Source organism: Pseudorasbora parva, chromosome 16, assembly GCF_024679245.1.
Source record: "Pseudorasbora parva isolate DD20220531a chromosome 16, ASM2467924v1, whole genome shotgun sequence".
Classification (NCBI taxonomy): Eukaryota; Metazoa; Chordata; class Actinopteri; order Cypriniformes; family Gobionidae; genus Pseudorasbora; species Pseudorasbora parva.
In genome coordinates this window covers 25,522,560-25,540,841 of record NC_090187.1, presented here as the reverse complement: position 1 = coordinate 25,540,841, position 18,282 = coordinate 25,522,560, and the positions used below count along the sequence as shown (strand labels likewise).

Below are 18,282 nucleotides of genomic sequence, written 5' to 3'. Positions count from 1 at the left end.
TGTAATTTCTTGTAAATTATGTCACACATGGGTGGAGTAAAAACTATTTTGTGCGGAGATGGTCAGGGCCATGATGACAAAATGCTCTACAATATAAATAAAACATTATTTTATTATAAAAAGGATTAAAATGCAATAATTATTTTTATTCATAATGAACGCACCAAAATATTGTGATTTACCATTTAGCTAATTTAGGTGAACCACCCCTTTAAAAAGTCCGAGGGACTGAAATATCACCGAATCCCTGGAATGAACAATTATTAGCCTACGTCTATGAAGAGTCCCCACGAAGATAGTAGACCAGACATTATTAGTGTGTGAAAACATACGACTCTAAATGTCTGGGAATTATATCGAACAGTTTGTGAAGTCAAAGGGGCAGAAAATGAAAATAGTTCCACATTTTATAACGAAATCCGTGACGTGCTGAAAGAGGGCGGGCAGGGAGTGTCTGTGGAGGACGCACACATTTCCGACAGCCCCTGTTGAAATTTACGGAGTCATTCAGGGTTAACATGTCTGGTTCATTTAAACGACTCGGTTCTTTTCAATGAACTGGTTCAAAACGGTTCGTTTGAGTCATACCTCTCGCGGAAGTTGTTTTTATTTTTATGTAAATTTGTCGTTAAATACAGTGTGCGAATTATCCTTTGACTTTCATAAGACGTCGGGTTTTTTAAGGACTTTTTATGTCAGGTAATTTTCACAGTGGGCCTACTTCTTTATTTTATTTTATTTTTCAGTTTTATTTATTTTATTTTATTAATTTACTTATTTATTTATTGTTGTTGATTGTTTTTTAATTCTGTAGCACTTTGCGATTTTGTTTAATATAAAGTGCATTATAAATAAAATTTATTATTATTATTATTGCAGTGACTAACAAACACTTTGAGAATCGGCTCAATCGAATCATTAAAAAGAATTGGTTCAAAAGAGCAATTCATTTGGAAACTGTACATCTTCGAGTTTTCCTCCCATTGCACAGTCAGTCTCACCATCCTTGATCCTGCATCTGTTCGCGTCTACACTCATTCACAGTTCAAAAAAGGTGGGTTTATGTTGTACTTAATTGACCATTTGCAACGCATGCATACTTTGCAATGTTTGCAACGTGTTAGTTGGTTAAAGATAAAGAAATATCATGTTTATCGGTACTCTCAGTAGGACTCTGCTTTGTCCCTCTGTCCTAGATCTGATGCCACGTCAATGGCGAAAATTATTACGGGTTTTAACTCCACCGTTGTGTTTCAGGGTTTATTATTTTTAAAACTTCATTTGACAGTGCAAGTTGCTTTAAAACTCTTTTCAAGAGTGTGGTCCCCAGATGAGACCCGTGTTCAAAGAACTTCAGTAGCTGGAAGGTGTGGCTGAGAATAATAAAGTTTTGCTCTTAAATTTACTGTTACCTATTTTAAAATACGTAAATGTTAGAATTCAGAGAAGCTTTATATTTAATGTCTCCAGTATGCAACATTAAAACAGCTCTTTGTGCTTTTAATCGCATAAATGCCTAGGAAGCGGTTCATATCCATCAGTGCGCTTGTGGCTCTTTCCTACTTTCTGGCCAATAAAACCACAAGAGAACATGATGTTCTGATGTCTAAAACTTAAATGTTAACCCATGCTGGTCCCCAAGTTTAGCATTATAGTCCAATACTTTAAATCCCACTGTTTAAATGTTTGTAACTTCAAAATACTATAAACGAAACAAGAGTAGTTATGATACTTGTTATTCAGTTGGTTTTTGATGTGCATTAAATAATGATTCATTCTGCGTTGATGTTTAACCTAAATATGTAAAACACCACAACCCCATGATAATACCTACATTTTAATAAGTTATCCAAATTGTGACCAACCATTCCTGATTTAGTTGGGGGGAAAAATGATTTATCATGTAATTAATTTACTCATGTTATTCCAGCTAAGGCCACTTCTTGTGGCCCATTTTGTTCACGCTCTTCTTAAACAATTGTTGATTTAAACTAATTGTTAGTTAACAAGTTAACCCTAAAATCGTGTGAAAATCTCTCCAGTCTATATTATGGTGCGAAACCATCATTAAAATTATTGTGTGTGTGAGCTTGCTTTAATAACTGTGATGTATACCTCTATTGCAAGGGGGCAGAATGGGAGCGAAGCTCAGTCGGAAGAAGAGTGAAGTAGGGATAGGAGCAGAGACAACAGGTCCAGCTGTAGAGGACACACCTGTGGCTGAGAATGCAGAGCAGAATTGTTCTGAAGTTGAGGTTCCAGACAGCAAGCCTGCAGAAGAGGCAGCAGCAGCGGAGAAGCCTACCTCTTCTACCAGTGTCCTGCAGACCATTACACAGGCTGTTGGAGAAACGGTCAATGTAGTCACTGAACAGATTGCTGCACCCGTGGAAGATGTTGTAAACAAAGGCATAGAAGCAGTGGAGTCCGCATTGGCATCCGTCAGCCTGATTGGAAAGGAACCCGGCACTCCAGGGCAAGAACCTGTAGCTGATCTTGATGCTTCTGAAGTTCTTCAAGAACCCAGCCTCTTGGATGACCTGCTGAAATCTCCAATCTCCGAAGGCCTCATTACTGGAGTCACAGTGGCAAGTGAAGACATGACCAATGAGATGGTGGAAGACAGAATTAGTAATCCTGTACCTGCCAAGAACAGGGATTTGTTGGAATGTCTGGATAAGGTGGAGACGCCCTCATTGGACCTCCTGGATTGTAAACTGACCCATGAATCCACAATTCCAAACTCGGATCCTTCATTCACTTTGGAAGATATGGGACAGAATGCAGTTGACAATGTCAACCTTATATAAATCACTACACTCACCTCTAGAAAACAGTAGTAGCTGGATGATCATTAGGTACAAGTATGTCAGAACAACATTCAAGAAATAAATGAACAAATCAATGTTTTTTTCCCCGCTGAGGATATAGCCATAAAACAGGGTGTGTCTCATTCAGATTTAAACTGGGGTATATATTTTATTTTGAATTTGTATCTTAGAAAAAAACTTTTATAATCAGAATAATTAAGTTGGCTGGACAAATCTTTATTTAGATGTTTGGTTTAAAAGGCCTTGATGTTTTAAGGTTTACAGACAGATGGTAAATTCAGAATTTTGCATAACCCTCTCATGTAGTTGAAAGTTACAAGCAATACCCCAGTACAGAATAAGGAAATGAGCCAGCTGCCACCTCAGATGTCTAACAAACTTTACTAATGTTATGCCTACCAATTTGTTGACAAGCAGCAAAGCCATCTGATATTTTTAGCAGAGGGAAATAATGTACATCAAACCAATGTTTGTAGTAATGGAAAATAAAGACTGTAACACATCACAAAAACGTTCTTCCTTGATGTCTTTATACTAGAAATGCATTTAATCAAATTTGTGGTATGCATTCATCTCTTCAAACATCTGAACACAACATCAAGATGAGTGCAGTCTGTGAAAATAAACTGACGCAACATTACCGCAATGCTGCTGAGTATAGACCAAACTCAGCATAGAAGTGTATGGAACTATCCCAAAGCACAGGAGTTTCCCGGGAAGTTTCTGGGAAGATAACATGCACTATCTCTCTCTTACACACTCATCTTAGAGTTTTCTCAGAGAAGCTTCTGGGGAGAGGGGCAACATTCTTTCCAGAGAAAAGTGGTCTCATGGGACACTTTTTTTTCTTTGAGGTTAACTTTCTGGCTCTCATCCTAAGAAACTTTAGTTTCATAAATAAACATCTGAGTTTTCTGTACTTAGCGTGTAACACAGTTTATGATTAAATATTAAGCTGCTTTTGCTTGCTGGACTATCAAGGAAATGCCATGCCTCATTATCCTTGTATAACAGAGCTTTGTTAACTTCAGCCATAACAGGATGAATACAGATGACATGGACACTGGGGAATCTAGTTGCACAATGTAAACTTTATACAAATATGTGACTTCTATGCAAATCAAGTGGATTTGACTGAAAACAAATAAACAGGTAACTGTTACCTATAACTTATTTTTCAAACAAACTGAATGGAAAAAATAAATGTATATGAAACAAAAAATGTCCATGTAATGCAAACAATGTTCAATTTTCTAATGCACCATCTTGTTGTATATTAAAATAAGGGCAAATCTATACAAGCCAACAACAAAAACATCCAATACATTACTCTATTCAAATAAGACATAAATAGTGAAAATTATTATATATCTAATGGCAGAAAATGACTTTTTGGGGTTTATCTGGTGATGTTTTTATACGTCTCCTGCAGACAGATCTACACCCTGTGCTTTGGCTTTCTGTCAGTAAGAGAGAGAGAGAGAGAGATACAAATCAGGATTCTAAAAGAGCACTATTGGGGAAATGAAACAGGAAGCATGAATATAATATTTGCACTTCTTCTCACAATATACAGGCTAGATAACTCCATAGCCCTGAAGGTACCAGCACTGCAATAAAACTACCATTACATGTATTTGGAATATTTATTTCACATAAGGTTATGTGACGATTATGTGTATGTGTTATGTGCAGTGTTGGGGTGTAACTAGTTACATCCAATTATTTACTTATGAAAGTAAAAAGACTAGGATATGTTGAATAATATTAATTATAGTTTGATGTGCACGGTGCCTCGTGCCATTTAAAGTCCATTTAGTAAAGCGATGCTATTTTGATGCTTTTGATTGTTTCTCTTGTTTATATTTCCAGGGCTATTTTTTACATTTGCATAATTGTTTGAATTTGCAGGTTAACCGTACCTGGAAATTTAGAAACATAATCAAATGTAATGTTACATTACTTTAATAAAGTAAAATAGTTACACTACTTATTACATTTTCAGTTTGCTAACTTGCAATCTGTAACCTATTACATTACCAAAGTAACCTTTACAACACTGGGAATTAAGCACCCCTCCCATTTCTTATTACTGTAATGCGAATCATCCTATTGAAAGCGAGGGTTTTCATTGATTAAAGTCATGCTAAAATAAATACAGTATAACAGTTTGTTTTGCATTACAGTAATAAGAATGAGGGTATTAATTTTGCATTGCACTAAAGAAGCTTAGGAATGCCACAATGCAAAACATTGTAATCATCCCAAAAGACTTCTTTATGCACAATATACCAATTTTTTTCTTTTCATTTTGGGGTAAAATATTATGTTAATGTTTCTCGAAAGGCTTAGTAAAATTGATATCATATGTTCCAGTATTCAGAAAACCAATCTTCACTATTTGCTCATGTCATGCCTGCATGTGATGGTACTTCTTGGCCAGGTCTACATTGTTACGTCTGGGCTGGAAGGGATACTTCCAGAGGATGGCGTTCCAGGAGTGACCAAACCTTTTCACACCCATTTCGAGGTAGCGCAACTCGTCAGCAGACCAGTTCTGCCTCTCTCTGTGTCTGCCAGAAGACTAAACGAGAAAACGATTACAAATTATGGAATAAATGTGGACTAAAGATGATCAGCATTATGCACAAATATGAACTTTGCCTGTTCATACAGTAACTGCTGTAAGAGCCTGGAGCCCTCCCCCGACAGCACGCCAAATACGCATAATCTTTACTCTATTTAATTTGATGTAAGTGTGAAATCTAGAAACATCTGAACTCGCTCTTGGCATGTAATCCGAGATGACAGTTAATTATCCAAGTATTGCCTTAATTTACACATCTTTCCCATCACTGCCTCTTCCCCCTCTCCTCTATAATTCACTAATAGGTAATTTAAACAAGTATTATACGGTAGTATACAGGTTTGGAATCATTTGAAACATCAAGCAAAAGGTAACAAAGATTTTAAGAGTTTAATAATATTTTGCTTATTGTGGTGGGTGTCCCCTGCCAATTGGTCGTTACCTCCTGTCCTCAATAAGGTGTAAATTACAGGCCTATAAGGCTTGATAAATGCAAATTCCCATTGTAAACTCATGTCTTTGTTATTTAAGAGATGTTGCAGGAGGGTCAGGGCATGATTCTGTAACCAGATCATGCATTATGTATCCTATTTCCTTGAGGACAGGTATGCATTTCCTACACTTTACTTCTGAGCATTTGATGTTATGTATCAATTATCTTTGAATTGATTATCTTTGAATTGATTATGTAATTGGCATGATACTTTTACCTCATTAATAATACATTGTTACATTGATTTAGTCAGGCTTACTCTGGAATTATTAAAGGGGTGGTAAAACACATTCTTTCGAAGGCCTGATTGTGTTTGTGGGGTGTACATGCTTCGTTTAAAAAAAAAAAAAAGCATTATTTTTCATATATTTTACCTTTATTCTACACTGCTTTGTCCCTTCTTGTAAAAACGGTCTGATGGTTTCAGGGTTCTATTAAGCCGGTCCCTCAAAAATATGCAGTGGGCTCAGATTGGTTAGCTGGCCCAGTGTGTGATTCGCTAACTGCCTAGTGCACGTGTTTTGGAAACCCCTTACCTTTACCGGACGTAAAGACTGCGGATCTATAGTGATCGCTACTGAATGGCACCTTTTGTATTTTTAGAACGATTAACTTATAGCCAAATATCTGTCGCAAGAAATATTAACCCAAAACGAACACTAAATATTGGCTTTACTATAGTACCCAAATCAAACACGGAAACATGTTTAGCATGCCTGTAGATAAACAAGCATGTAGATAAACAATACACAAAAGCTCTAATCAAAGAATAATTTTACACTAATTTCAAGTTCGCTGTTGAGATTTTTAAAAGTTTGTAACAATAGGTGTTTGTCGGATAACGTTAAGAGCATTTAACAAACTGGTTTGCAGAGCCAAACAGCGTTGTCATTTGTTTACTTCCTTGCTACAATGTACAATTAACAATATGAACTATTACAGGAAAACACATTGACGAAAAATCAATCATACTTACAGGTTGTGTCCATTTTTAAAGTTGGAACTGCTCCAACTTTCAGGACAAGCCATTGTTTGAATCCTGCATTGAACTCGCAAAGATTGTGGAAGTAAAATTCGCAGCACAGAGAGCAAGATTTGGGTAATAAATATGAGGGACAGAGTTAAAAATAAATTAACCATTGATCCCTAATTCCCCCATCCCTAGGAAGGCTGAACAAAATGGACCAGCAATCCGGATGATAATAACGTTTCGTCAGCATTGCGGCAACAACACTCCACAGCAATAAAAAATGGCCTCACCCCCCTTATTTAATATTCTCAGAGTAGGGGTTTATGTAAATATTGGGGCGGGTGATGTCAGCAACCCTGGAGGAAAAGGCTGTAGTTCCCTAACGGCCGTTTGCTGTAGTCCTTACAAATTGCCTTTGATTTAAACTTTGAATGTTGAAATTTTGCAGATGTTGTTTATGCTTAAACAATAACACAATTACACACTAGCTAAAGTTAGAAAAGTGAAATTATGTTTTACCACACCTTTAACTCTAGTAGATTACCTTAAATCAATAACACTGTAAAACTATGCTCAGATTAGTAGCGGACTAGAGCACAGTTCTGAGTGAAGCAGAGGGGCGCACCAGACTGATGTTTTAGAGCTCCAACTAACACATTGGCATCAGTTACGTATACTTAGACTGTAGAGGTTAGTAGACCAAATGGGTCTTCCGTTTAGAGCAACAAAAAGTGGTTTGACCAATCTAAATAGAGTGACCCTCAACTCCTGGTTACTGTAATATTATTCTCATTACATGTACATGGGAAACCACAACATGATTTAGTAAAGTTACAATTAGAGGAAGTTAAGTTGGTTTCTTGTTCATTGCCTCTTATTAGATATAGTATTGCATTAATTAAGTGGGTTCAGATCTAAGAGGACTGAAGAAAAAAGATTCTAGAATTATCAACGTGGAGCACGGGCATCTAGGATGTCAGTTAATCGCCTCTGTCTAATGACCAAGACTGATGGGTTATGTGATAGAGATTGTGATCCGGCGGGTGCGAGACTCAAAGTGTTATTGAGATCCGGATGAAGGGGTATCATTTCAATAAAGATTTATTAAAAACGTAGTTATATGATACAAATGACCAAATAACCAATGGGCATTCTAACCTAAATTTGAGGTCATGATAAAATGGAGTCAGATAAAAGTAAATTATAATTAAATTACTTTGCCCCACTGAAAAGACCGTATGCACAGAAACCTTAACCGGCTAATTGCAAGCCGTCATTGGGATGTTCGGGCGTATTTACTGCTTAGTAAATATTATAACTGTTTCAGTGGAATAGCAAGTTATGGAATTTAGCAGTTTCTTTGATTCTGCTCAGAATATTATGACAAAAATAAACCTATAGAATGTATGACCGCCAGAACATCTAAAATGGCATAGGATGTTCCAGGTTCAATGCAGGTTAAGTTAGTGTAAAATCATGGTATAATCCTTTCACCTAATTCTAACAGTACCATACATTTTTTGGGAGGCAGTATTCTGAGGATTTCTTCCGATGTCTGTGATCCATGTTCTTTTGCTTGTCTGGGCCTAAGAGAAAATAAAACAAGAATAATCAAGGCAGCAAATTGAATAATAGAACCAAAGCATTCAAAACGTGTCCATGCCGGCAAAAGCAATACAAATGGTAAGAATCGCACAGGACAGCAGGGAGGTATATTGATCTTTAGAATGATTTAACGGGCAGACTGTGAAACTGCACACAGTACTGAACCCTGAACTAGTAACCTGAAGAACAAATACATACTGTTCTTTAGCAGGACTATATCAGGACTACTTTCTATCACCATGAAGGACATTCGCCCCACCAACTCTTGAGAAGGACAAAACACTTTGTGTGTACTGTGTGCATTGGCAGACTGGAACACACTTATCTTTGTTAAAATTAAACATTGTGTGGACTTCAAAGTCATGATCCTGTTAGTGCAACAGAGTGTGTGCTTGTGTCTGGTCATATCCTTGTATCCCTAACGACTTTGTTCTGGGATACAGAACAGACTAGTCTCCATAGTAACAGCTCAATAACTAGAGATCAGAACCCCCAGGGAGCCATAATCTAGTTAGCCATCTTACCTACACATATGCTCCAACTATTCGTCTTTTTATTTCTCTCACACACATATACTCCTTTGTCTAAATAATAGTCAAAATCTTTATCATTTACTTGTTACATTTATGCATCAAGAAGACTATTAGTATAAATGAATAAAATACAAATTTAAAATAATAATACAATATAATTATATTTTACATTTAAAGGGGCTATATTTAAGAATTTTTATGTATGAATCACTTTTTTATTATCAATGTGAGCAGCTTGTAAAGAAAACTAAAAAAACAAGACTTTCCTAGACTTACTAGGTTATCTATAAAAGCCTGTGGACTGATTTTTATGTGAAGGACTTGGAACATTTATGAAGGAAAAAAGGGATGTGTGATTCCGAGATGAAAAAAAATGCTTATACAATGATCAGGATAATGCCGAAAGAGATATTCTTTATTGTAATGTTGATGTTTTAAAGAAAATAATCCCATAATTTACTCCCCCTCAAGCCATCCTATAGGTGTATATGAGCATTATATGGCAGCCCAAAATTTGAAGCCCAAAAAAGTGCATCCTTTCATTATAAAAGTAATCCATACGGCACCATACGACGCAATGTGTTTGTGTAGGAAAAATAACCATATTTAAAATTTTATAAAGTAAAACATCTAGCTTCTGTCAGACCAACTTCCATATTCAACCTACAAAGTAAGTATATCTTGCCTATGTTATACGTCGTGCCAATTATGCTCTTTTTCATAAGTTTTATATGGAAGGTAAATAATTTTTAATATAACTCATAATTCATCAATGTATAAGAAGAATGTTATATACACCTAGGATGGCTTGAGGGTGAATCATGGTGTAATTTTCATTTTTGGGTGATCTCTTTAATGCAAAGAAAAATGATTAATTCCAACTATATTTTGTTATTGAAAGGAAAGTGTGCAGCACACATTTACATTCATCTAAATGTCACATTTTAAAAATAAAATGTAAATTATCCATCAAGATCCTTCAAGGATGCACATAAAAAAATGTTTTAACTTAAATTTAATTTAAATAAACAGAAATTTCCAGCGGAAATAAACATGGCTCTTTAGAATACTTGAATCTGATTGGTCAATTGGAGCATTGTTTGGTAAAATACTTTTGCATAATGGCCGCTAAACTGTAAATTTGTTAATTTTTCATTGGGGTCCTGATCACTCTTTCCAGACTTGCGATATGACTGGATGATGGTACGTTACCATTTACTTGACAATTATAATGAGAACATCTCTAGAAAGTCAAGTGAGCAAGTTTTGAGGTTATGGGAAAGAAGCCACATAGGAACAACTGAACAGCACTCAGAGACCACAACTCGGCAATGGAAGGAATGGAATAAGTGAGACTGAGGGAAAAAGGACACAAAGGGAAAAACGAGAGTAAAGATGGAAATACATTTTAACAGAATAGACTAAAGTGGAAAGCACAGGAGAGTCTTGTGTTACAGAACAGAATCTTATTCAATATTACAACCCAGTTCTTTGCATGCACTCACAGCGTTTATCAAACTTTAGAGCAGTTTGCAGATGTTTATAGTGGCACAGATATTATGAATGCCCCACATCCCTTAACTCTAAATTCCACTGCCCTCTTCATCAAACTCAAAGTGACTGAGACACATCTACAGTAAGAACTACAATCCATTTTTATCCAGAACACTTATCTTACCATATGTTTCACATGGCCTTCTCAAAGGTGTGAGCCTAAAACCTAAAGAAAGAAACCGAATTACAGAGCAGAAAGGAAACACAAAACACACAAAAAAGGCCAATATACCATGTGTATGTAAAATATAAATAGATAATCAGAATAATAGGTATAAAAATATAAATTATAACATTTGTCGTTTTGGAAGAAAGCATCTGCTAAATTGATAAATATAACTAATGAGGGTGTGTTTTGTTCTCCAGGTCTTGTTCTATCAAAGCTACTTTCTAAACATTTTAGGTAGGTGCACATTCCTCCACAATCCCAAAGACATTGTGAAAGACGGACTCTTACATCTGTCTGATGGTGGCTGACTCAATCTGTATTTTTCCCTGTTGCTCCTCTTATTATCCCCATTAGTGGGTGTGCTTTGATCTCTGTTTTGGCCGTGTGTGCTGATGTGAGCATGTGTTAAAATGTGACTAGTCTTCTCTAACTGCTGGCTTCTCTTGAATCGATCCTCAGCCTCTTGTAGCACCAAGTGAAAGTCACACTGAAACCTGCAGCTACGCAACACACCGCCAAATGAACGACTGTCCATCTCATTCATATGTTTCACACAACCTGGGAGAGGGAAAAGGTGCATGTGTGTGAATGTGACAGCATGGATAAAATTAATATGATGCGAGACAAAAAGAGAGTACTAAAGAACCAGAAAGTGGCAGAATGTATTGCCTTTATTATCAAATGTGCCGTTTGCATTTATACACACGCACCTGCACAGCGTAGATTGCTGGGTTTAGTGGGAGAGGGCGGCTTCAGAAACCGGTTAATTTCTCTGTCTAACAGCTCAGAGCACAGAGACATTTCATCTGAAAGCAGCATAAATTAATTATCTAAAACATCAAATGAACAGCAAATAATAACTAATAATAACTTGATTACTAAAATAAATCTGTAGGAAATCTGTAGGTTTTCTGTGATTTAGCACAAAGAGAGCATGATGATTTACCATCTGAGAGAGTGTGCGTGCACTGGTTTCTCTTCATGGGATCAGGATGTCTGAAAATATCTGGGCTGAAACCCAAGAAAAATAAAACAGAGAGAGAAATGTCACTCCCTCAAGGAGGAAAAATTTACTGACTGTCTTGAAAAGTCATTTTTTTTTTTTTTTTTTTTTTTTTTTTCTTGAAAAGTCATTGACATGAAATGCTTTATGTGAATCTGGATTAAATGTGAGCATTCTAATCATGAATAAAACAACTAGGAATGAGGAAAGCAAGAATAAGTCATACTGTACTACATGTACCACATTTTCTGACCACAAGTTAACAAAATTTTTTTTAAAGATATTGATTTGAATGATTTAGTTAGTCAAATAACATGTAATGAAACAGTGTATCAACTAAAACCAATTAGCAAAACTCTAATTAATTTTACCCCTGTGTATCTCTGCCGTCCCTACTGCAGTGCTGGATACGTTTAGGATCTGAGTCTAAATTCATCATCTTTAATCTCTTCGCCACTCTGTCAGACTTCCTCTCCATGTCTCTCTTTTTCTCATCTCTCTCTCTCTTTGTCTGCTGGTTATCACTCCTCTCATTCTCTCTCATTTGTTCATGCACTCTTTCTTTGCCCCTTTCCCAGATAGAGCCTTCGAAGGGAATGACAGGACTCAAACACTCTTCAGAGCTGACACACTGCTGCTCACATACACAAACACACAATTTTTTGTTGTTAAAACTGCTGATCCAGAATGCTAAATACTATTTACACATTATTATTAGTTGTATGTGTATGTGATTCTCACCAAGCTCTCTTGGTTGTACAGTATTTCCTTTGTGATTGGATGTTCTCGGTTTCCTGCAGGAGTTGTGAGCAACTCATCACATACTCGATGGTAACCTTTGACCTTTCGCATCACAGAACCCTCCCACATTGCCTCATTACATTCCAGAGATGAGGCCGACCTCTGCATGCTGTGCTGCTGGCTTTCAATAGCTCGTTCCCACAGTTTCACACCCATCTGAGAATCGAGATACAAAATTAGGCTGAAAAAGTTAAGAGTAAGAATGCATTCATAGCACAATGTTCCTTTACTTTGAAATGTAAGCATGCTTGAGTAAAAATTTAAAAACTAAAGGGCTTTGTGGACTCTGAAATGCTCTTAGTCACATTTTGTATTTTGTGTCATAAGAATTGGTTAAAGCAATTTGGACAAAAGAATGGTCTTGTGATAAAGCTTAAAAAGGTATCTTAACAGATGCATCATCTTAACTTGGGCACACAATAGCCGTGCAAACTGGTGAAATTATATACATTCACAAATACCTTTTTCTCTAGATCCTGTATTCTATGGAGGATTTCTTCAGCTGACTGCCAGTGTCTCTCTATGTCAGATTCCTGCAGATCCATGTTGGACATGCCTGGGCCTAATGATTCAGCTAAGTGGGAAAGGAAAATAAATGTCAAATCCTTATGAACCAAAGTTTAAGAGAAGCAGGACATTAAAGACCCTCTGTGATAAAAATCAAGTTTTTAATGTTGTTTATATGTCTGTGTGATGTTACAAGGCAGTTGTCTTACTATGAGATGGCAAACAGGAACATAGTTTGTGTAACATTAGCAACCTTATTAGTGGCTTGATAACATAAACAAGCCAAAGGCTATTCTACTACTGTTATGTGTGGACTTTTATTCAAATTCTGAATGGATTATATTGCCTAGAACGCACGCAGACAGCTCCCCTTATAACCACTAAAAAGCTGTCACTCATCTAATTTTTGCAATCTCACAAAGTTTCATAATTTTCATTGAAGGTGTCTTCACTGCACAATGAATATCTTATTTACATTGTGTCTACACTTGTTAATGAGAGGATTCATGAGTGTGCAGAACTTGGTACTGAACAAAAACTGGTGTTTTGACTGGTGAGTGGATTCTGACTAATTTAAACACCCCGATTGGTCACTGCGTTTAAGAGATTACCAAAAATATCTGTTATTGGCTACATTGCTCACCGCTGCAAAAACAGTAAAGTAATAGTAAATAAAAACATTAGTCGTTCTCCAGAGCGCAAACACAAATATGTACAGGAGCATTCACCAAATCTGTTTAGTCAATATTATATTATGACAGTATCAACCGAGGGTGCTCTTGCTTTCATAGCTCCCTCAAACACCCCCACAGAACCGGACCTAATTATTTTTCCATCTCTACTAGCTAACTACAGCCATATAGTGTGAACATGTAAAAAAAACAAAAAAAAAAAAAAACTCACTGATTCTTTTGCAGGTGTGCAGAACGAACACAGCTGCCTTTCTGACCTCTTCATCACTGCCCTCAGTAAGCAGCGAAATCATAATTGGCAAACCTCCAGCCGACAACAACTGAGATTGATGCTCTACTGCATAGACAGAGAACAGACAGAATAATTACAACAATATACAAGATTTGCATTTCCCGAAGGAAATGGCAGTGCTTGAAAGGAGGCAAAACAAACTGCTATACACTGCTATAGTGGTGTCTTAACAAATACTGTCAGTGTAAGTTTAATTATTTGCAGTGTTAAAGAGTTAGTTCACCCAAAAATATTTGGTATTTGTTTATATTTAAATAACTGCTTTGCTTCAGAAGGCCTTTATTAACCTCTTGGAGTCATATGGATTACTTTTATGATGGATGAATGCATTTTTTGGGTCTTCAAAAATATATATATAATTCTAAAAGAAAGTTGTATACACCTAGGTTTGAGTGTACATTTTCATATCATTATTTCATATCATTTTTGGGTGAACTTAACTATAAGTATATACATAACAATAACTACGTTAGCATCAACACCAATGCACAATATTGTTCTGTTTATTCCAAGCACACACTACAGATTTGTCATCTGTCACTTTAAATGCTCAAGCTCTTTAAAGCAGGATACATTCTGATTGGCTGTTTTATTGGATATCTGGATGTGGGTAATGGGGAACAAGAGTACACAATATTAATTTACTAGTGTATACTACCGACATGGTAACAATAAAAAGCTGGTTTAAATTTGGCATTAGTTTGCCAAAAGTTGCTTAGTTTGCTTAAAGTTTAACCTTCAAGTGCATTGGGCTACACTGCAGAAATTTGTTGAGAATGATAATAAAGTAACAGGAATTTGAATCTGGAGTTCACTTTGCAAGCACTAATATACTGGAGCTTTGCTCATGCATGAGCTGAATGCAACCCTGATTCCCAATCTGCATACTGCCATATAGAACGGTAGATTAAGATTGGTCTATCACAAATTATAATATTATCATTATAGTAATTTAAAGGTTCCCAGACAGAGTTGTTTCTGATAAGTTATTGAAGTAGGCATCAGGGCAATCCCACACACAAGAGGTTTGATATGTTGTATGAATCATCAAAAAGCAATTTCATGACGTCCCAATGCCTGCTCTTACTACATACTTAAAAATACTTTTTAATTTTTTTGTTGCAAAGCATATTATTTTTGTACTCGTAGAAGAATGTATTTTACCCACACACTCACCACATGCATCCGTGAGGTGTCCAATCGTCAGCACCACGGCAAGCTGGTCTTGTTGGTCAAGGTTTGGGCTGGACAAAAGACACAACAGCCCTGGAATAACCCTCAACTCTGATAAAGAGGACACCAACTGCTCTGAGAAAGAAAGGGAAAATAGAGGAATCAGGAGGATTTAAAACAACCCAATATGGTTCTCTTGGGGTGTGCATGCATTACTCTTACCATTGTTGGAGATGCAGGCAGACAGTGTTTTAATGATAACCGTGGCCATCTTACAAGCAGCAGCATTGTGTGCCGACTGAGACAAAACTCTGCTAAGAGTGTCTGAGAGTGAATTCAGGCCTCCCACTGACACAAAATACTCCTGAGCACAAGCTGAAAAACACATATTCACATGAGATGGGAAAATTAGCACATACGGCGCCATTATGTGTTATTTTGTGCTCACAGTTGTTTGCCACAGTCATGCCAATGAATGAGCATATAGGCTGTGCCAGCTCGTTCCTAGGCAATGCCACTTCCTGCAGCCAGGTCTTCACCAGGGGAAACACATGCATACATATGTTCTGATTCTCCTCTGTCACAAACAAATACATTAAAATATTGTGAAATTGTTCATTTGCATGTATGCAGAAAAATCTCTCTCAATCTTCATAACCGTTTGGGGTTTCATGATGGTAAATGGGTAGAGAATGGATAGAGAACATAACCATACCATTCTGAGGGTTGTTGACACAGCCACAGAGAGCACTAGACACGGTGGCCCACAACTGCAGCTGCTCATAAGAGTCATTAGGATCTGGAAAACTATGCCTGAAAAGTGGCATAAGAAAGAAAAACTGAATTCTAGTCCTGTCGAGCAACTAAGGAGTATTTAAGTGAGTTTCCAGATGTTTATCTGGACTTCTGTGAATCACTTTAACAAACACTAGACAGTGTTTGAAATGTTCCTCTTCCACACCAAGTAGGGGAGTGTATTGCATTTTGTTTGGGAATGTTTTCATTTATCCAGGACATTGTCTTGGCGACTTAAAAGGATAGATCACCAAATATATGAAATACTCCCCCTCATTTTTTTCCAAACCTGCATTACTTTCTCTTATGAGGAACACAACATTAAATATATTGAAAAAACTTTTTTTTGTCCATACAAATTTTCATTATATTGATGGACCAAAAAAAAATCTTATGATGGTGAATAAATGTTGACAGGATTTATATTTTTGGCTAATCAATCCCCAGTTTACTTTCCATTGATGATGCTTTGCCATTCAGGATGGCTTCATTCTTGACATTTATTATTATCAACATATTGTGAAGTATTCTCCACAGGATTTTCCTCAATATAGGTGTTAATTGGTATAAAACTGTTTTAACATTATGCAGATGGCCTTCTACACTTCACTTATTACTTGTTCACAGTTTCGCTGTAATGCCATTCAGGCGATCATGTGACATCACAGATTTAAATGTAAAGGTATTAAAGATATGAAATAATGGCAGATAACAATGCATACCTAAACAAACTAAGCAAGGTTTCGATACACCTTGAGGTCTTAGCAAGAGTCTGTCCACATCCTGGAACACAAAACACAGATACACAAACCATTTGTGAACTGTCAACCTGTGAATGATGGTGAATCCATCATGGATTATGGTGAATCTTACTGTTGTTGGCAACCAATACAGACAGCATGTACACCGCTACTCTTTTCTCCGTAAGTGGCATTTTCTGTTCCAAATGCTGCGCTAAGTCACGAAATGTCTCCTCTCTGCACAGTATCTGTTTACAGCTCTCTGTAGGGAGAAAATCCATACAGTTAAATATTATATATAAATATATAATACTATATATATATATATATATATATATATATATATATATATATATATATATATATATATATATATATTGCTGGGGAAAAAATGTATTGTGATTAATCGTATCGAAAATAAAAGTTTGTATCTACTGTGTATATCTTTCGTATATAATATATACATATTTTTCTTAAATATATACATGTATGTGTTTATTTATATATACATAATAATTATACACAGCACACACACACACACACACACACACACACACACACACACATATATATATATATATATATATATATATACACAAACACACACACACTGCTACATACCTTGCAATTCAGCTAAGGATGCAAGTGTAAATAGAGCTGTCTCTTTAACTTGAGAGAATGTGCTAGACTTTGACAGGTTATAGATGAAGGAAATTCCTCCTATTTCTCTGAAGAACTCCACATACTGATCTGATACGGAGAAATCATTAAATACAATCAAAAGTGTTGTTAAAGCCAGATATTTTCATGTTTGTTTGAGGCAGGTCATATTTTTGTGTAAATCATACCATTTTGTTTGCAGATTGAGATGATAGTGAGAAGCGCTTGTTTCTGTGAGCCAGGCCATTTCATCTGGTATTTCAGACATTCCAGTAACAGACGCAAATCTGTCTTGGTTGCTAAAAACGTGAACACAGTTGAATAATTTAGCTTGCACAGCAAAATACAATAGATGGGTACTATGCAATAAAACACAATATAATATAAAAATATGTTGCCACTTACAGCATTTTAACAGAAAACAAACCATAGACGGTAACTAAAACATTTTACTAATAACCTCAAAAAAATTCATTAGTCATTAAAACATTAACGTTACATAATTATTTACAGATCAATAGTGCCCACAAGTATCCAATACATTTTATTTAGAAATGCATTTGTCAGCTGCATAGGGACTTGACTGCCTGAGATCTATCTATGTTATGTCATTGTGTTTGCTAATGTTGTTAATGAAAGTTATCATATTGTTTTATAAAATTAAACTTATATTCTGTTATGATATGATGCTGACCTTCCATTTTTCATTTTATTGGACTCCTCCTTTTCACCAGTGCGTTCAAGGTGTCACTATATATCCTGCAAAACAAATATAACAATGCAAAAAATACAAAAGTTGTTAGAATATGGTTAACATAAGAGTAAGTAAATAGTAATAAATAAAAGTAAAAAATATTTTTTCAACTTCACTGGACGC

General features: G+C 36.1%; 2 protein-coding genes across 4 annotated transcripts; one reads left to right on the top strand and one right to left on the bottom strand.

The window, feature by feature from the left end:
• Positions 1 to 957: 957 nt before the first annotated feature.
• Positions 958 to 3,342, top strand: si:dkey-238c7.16 (uncharacterized protein LOC559078 homolog). Its single transcript, XM_067420054.1, has 2 exons — positions 958 to 1,054; positions 2,128 to 3,342. The coding sequence occupies exon 2, from the start codon at positions 2,136 to 2,138 to the stop codon at positions 2,808 to 2,810; it is 675 nt and encodes a 224-aa protein (XP_067276155.1). The 5' UTR covers positions 958 to 1,054; positions 2,128 to 2,135; the 3' UTR covers positions 2,811 to 3,342.
• Positions 3,343 to 3,902: 560 nt separating this feature from the next.
• Positions 3,903 to 18,164, bottom strand: terb1 (telomere repeat binding bouquet formation protein 1). 3 transcript variants are annotated; one of them, XM_067420052.1, is made up of 19 exons: positions 18,100 to 18,164; positions 17,594 to 17,704; positions 17,367 to 17,495; positions 16,879 to 17,007; positions 16,728 to 16,788; positions 15,926 to 16,023; positions 15,659 to 15,787; positions 15,433 to 15,585; positions 15,214 to 15,345; positions 13,957 to 14,082; positions 13,008 to 13,120; positions 12,487 to 12,702; positions 12,117 to 12,379; positions 11,689 to 11,753; positions 11,453 to 11,548; positions 10,698 to 10,739; positions 8,397 to 8,467; positions 5,248 to 5,415; positions 3,903 to 4,291 (listed from the first exon to the last, which is right to left on the bottom strand). In XM_067420052.1, the coding sequence occupies exons 1-19, from the start codon at positions 18,104 to 18,106 to the stop codon at positions 4,247 to 4,249; spliced, it is 2,154 nt and encodes a 717-aa protein (XP_067276153.1). In that variant the 5' UTR covers positions 18,107 to 18,164; the 3' UTR covers positions 3,903 to 4,246. The 3 variants fall into 3 exon arrangements, with proteins under 3 accessions (XP_067276153.1, XP_067276154.1, XP_067276152.1); XM_067420051.1 differs by lacking the exons at positions 3,903 to 4,291; positions 5,248 to 5,415; positions 8,397 to 8,467; positions 10,698 to 10,739 and adding an exon at positions 10,798 to 11,300; XM_067420053.1 differs by lacking the exons at positions 3,903 to 4,291; positions 5,248 to 5,415; positions 8,397 to 8,467; positions 10,698 to 10,739; positions 15,659 to 15,787 and adding an exon at positions 10,797 to 11,300.
• Between the last annotated feature and the right edge of the window lie 118 nt (positions 18,165 to 18,282).

Coding starts and splice junctions, on each gene's coding strand:
- si:dkey-238c7.16 (XM_067420054.1), top strand. CDS start 2,136: ATGGGAGCGAAGCTCAGTCGGAAGAAGAGTGAAGTAGGGATAGGAGCA.
- terb1 (XM_067420051.1), bottom strand. Junction 16,024..16,727: donor ACCTTGCTTAGTTTGTTTAG/GTATGCATTGTT, acceptor GCCACTTTTCAG/GCATAGTTTTCCAGATCCTA. Junction 11,301..11,452: donor CAGCAATCTACGCTGTGCAG/GTGCGTGTGTAT, acceptor TCCCTCTCCCAG/GTTGTGTGAAACATATGAAT.